A 3,561-nucleotide genomic window follows, 5' to 3' on the forward strand; every position below is an offset into this window, starting at 1 on the left:
CGGGAACCGTGAGGCGGGAAATATTCACCTTACGAATGGTACTTTGTAGTCTGAGACGAGCGCTATGAAATCGAGGGCAATGAAGTATGTCTCCGTGGTGTAGTGGTAAGACACTCGCCTGGCGTTCCGCGAGCGCTTTGTCATGGGTTCGTATCCTGGCCTGGGAGGATTTACTGGGCGCAAATCCTTAACTGTAGCCTCTGTTTAACTCAACAGTAAAATGGGTACTTGGTTGTAACAACGATTCTTCGCGGCGGGGATCGTATTCCAGGGACCTGCCCGAAACGCTACGCGTACTAGTGGCTCTACAAGAATGTAACAATTCTTGTATATATCTAAAAAAAAAAGGGTGTTCCACTGTATTCTCCTGGGTCGGACACCACTGGCAGTATGGGGAATCTACCTAATCTAGAATGTGGAATGACCTTCCCAATTATGTTAAAGACTGTACCTCTCCCAACCAGTTTAAGATAAAAACTAAGTACTACCTAATTAACTCCAGGTAACCTACCTCACCCCCAAAATGTCAACCCATGTCTACTATTTTAAACAATGCTGTTTGTTGACCAAATTATATTTTTGCTTTTTTTCTGCCATGTTCCCCCCCTTTTTTTCATTGTTTTCATTTTTTCTCAATTCAATTTATACTTTAATCTAAATTAGTATTAAGTTTTAGTCTTAGTGTTTTTCCTGCCCGAAACGCTTTGCGTAATAGTGGCTTTAGGCATTGTATGTACTAGCTCTATCTATAAATCCATCAACTTTTGTATCTCACCTTGTATGTATATGTACTTTACCTGAATCACCTGAAGCAACTCCTCCACCGCCTGCGTCAAATCCGTAATCAAAACCCAGCTGCGATTCATCAATGCTTCGTTAGAGATGGCATGAATAAAGCGAGAAAGATCTCAGAAGGTAAAATGTTTACAACTGCTAATGAGGATAACCTCAACAATTTCCTCTCACAATGTGGTTTGTCTCACCTTAGTATCCCTCTCAATGAGTCAACATAATTGCATAGCCTGAGTGATAACCTGCAACAGCCTTGAGAGCTCGGAGCCTCTCTTTATACTGACGACAGAGTCTGAATACAACAGGACCATACAGTAGCACCTCAAGGCCAAGCTATTTGAATCTGTTTACATAGTCAAGCTAAGAGCCATCAGACAGTTGCATCTTGCGAACAGCTCCTCCCTGCATGCCTGGGTGGGCGTCGATTTAGTATCTTTGTTTTCTCTGATGAGATAACTAAACCTAGGTCCTGACATGAGTCTAATACAGAGTTAAGAGTGTTCTGTGTGTTAACATACCCAGTGGTATGTATCATTATATCATCAGCATAGCTAATGATGTGGACGTTGGGTTTGCTCGGTACAGAGTTTAACAGCGTGTTTATTAAGATATTAAATAAGGTAGGACTGAGGACACCTCCCTGCGGGGTACCTAGTTCAAAGTCTCTTGTTACTATTAATGGAAGCGCTAATTATATGATCAAGTGCCATATATTTATTCAGACGAGAACAACAGCGAACACAAACCAGCGCATATACGTAGCTGTATCCTTCAAAAAGTATAATTGGGTGCAATATTATTTAAAGAAACTATTCCAAGTACATTCTTTGAACGAACACCATGAAGATAAATAAAAATGTTGATCGTAAATGACCAGGAATACACAAAAATAAGAAGAATGAAAAATTATATTAGGAACCAGATAAAAAACATTGGAACGCCTAGGTGATGAGAGCGTGGGCGACTGCCGCCATTTTAGCAGCGCTCGCCGGTGATGCCCAGCATGAGCATTAAGGGAAAACATTGATAAAAACTGCACCTATCATAAAGAGGAAGCACCATCATTGACCGCCAAGTGCTCACATCAAATCTAACAATACGAAACAACACTCAAGCCTTGACGCGTCTCCCATCATCAGCACTCGTGCCGTCATCCAGAGAAAATCTTTCACAAACTGCACCTATCATGAAGATGAAGACTCACTAGTAGTGTCCACAGTGTGGGAAGAGATTTAGTCAGCTTGGAAGTATGAAGACTCACAGGAAGGTGCATGCGGATGAAAGATCTTTTGAATGTGCTGAGTGTGGCAACAAATTTAGAACGCGAAAATCGATATTAACACACATGTTTGTTCATTCAGGTGACAAACCTCACGAGTGTCTAGGACTGTGGGAAGAGATTCAGTAAGCTTGGAAATATGAACACTCACAGGAAGATTCATTCGGATGAAAGACCTTTTGAATGTGCTGAGTGTGGCAACAAATTTAGGAAACGTAGGCACTATAATACAGCACATGTTAGTACATTCGGGTGACAACCCACACGAGTGTCCAGAGTGTGGTAAGAGATTCAGTCGTCCTGGAAGTATGAGGAGGCATATGTTAGTGCATTCAGGTGACAAACATCATACGTGTCCAGAATGTGGGAAGACATTCAATCTACTTCAAAGTATGAGGAGCCATATGTTAGTACATTCAGGGGACAAGGGTTCCAGGGTCCCACACTCTGGACACGAATGTCCAGAGTGTGGGAAGAGATTCAAGTGGCTTCATCATGTCAAGAGGCACATGTTAGTGCATTCAAGTGACAAATCTCACGAGTGTCCAGAGTGTGGGAAGAGATTTAGTCAGTTTGAACATATGAAAAGGCACAAGATCAGGCATGGTAATGAAAGACCTTTTGAATGTGCTGAGTGTGGCAAAAAATTTAAAGAACGTGGAACTATTATACGGCACATGTTAGTACATTCGGCTGACAAACCTTACGAATGTCCAGAGTGTGGAAAGAAATTCAGTCAGTTGGGAAGTATGAAGACACACATGCTAGTACATTCAAGTGACAAACCCTACGAGTGTCCAATGTGTAAGAGAAGATTCAGTCTCCTTGAAAGTATGAAGACTCACAGTAAGGTGCATACAGATGAAAGACCTTTCAAATGTAATGACTGTGGCAAAAAATTTAGGGACCGTGGAACTATAATTCAGCACATGTTAGTACATTCGGGTGACAAACCACACGAATGTCCAGAGTGTGGAAAGAGATTCAGTCAGCTAGGACATATGAAGAAACACATGCTAGTGCATTCACATGATAAACCTCATGAGTGTCCAGAGTGTGGGAAGAGATTCAGTCAACTTGGAAATATGAAGACACACAGGATAGTACACTCAGATCAAAGACCTTTTAAATTAGCTGAGTGTGGCAAACAATTCAGAGAACGTTAAGTAATAATGCAGCACTTTTGTGCATTTGGGTGTCAAACCTCACCAGTGTTCAGGGTGTGGGAAGAGATTCAGTCCCTTACAGATATGACGAGACACAAGATGAAACACTTACAATAGGCTAAAAAGAAATTAGTGTGAGGTGATTAAGATAATGTTGATGGATTATTAGGCACATATTAGTATATTTACTTACCTTTTATCTAATATATAATTTGGAAATTGTGCTTCATCATGAAAATATTGTGCTATCACCATGTCCTACATAGTTATTTTATTTTGAGAAATACTCTTCATCCTAAAAGATAGAGATTTAAAGATATTTCA

The 3,561-nt window shown here is 40.7% G+C and overlaps 1 protein-coding gene across 1 annotated transcript; it reads left to right on the top strand.

The window, feature by feature from the left end:
- Nucleotides 1-2,238: 2,238 nt before the first annotated feature.
- On the top strand, nucleotides 2,239-3,237 carry LOC138356670 (zinc finger protein 85-like). Its single transcript, XM_069312862.1, has one exon. The coding sequence runs from the start codon at nucleotides 2,239-2,241 to the stop codon at nucleotides 3,235-3,237; it is 999 nt and encodes a 332-aa protein (XP_069168963.1).
- The last annotated feature ends 324 nt before the right edge of the window (nucleotides 3,238-3,561 follow it).

Source organism: Procambarus clarkii, chromosome 73, assembly GCF_040958095.1.
Source record: "Procambarus clarkii isolate CNS0578487 chromosome 73, FALCON_Pclarkii_2.0, whole genome shotgun sequence".
NCBI classification, from domain to species: domain Eukaryota; kingdom Metazoa; phylum Arthropoda; class Malacostraca; order Decapoda; family Cambaridae; genus Procambarus; species Procambarus clarkii.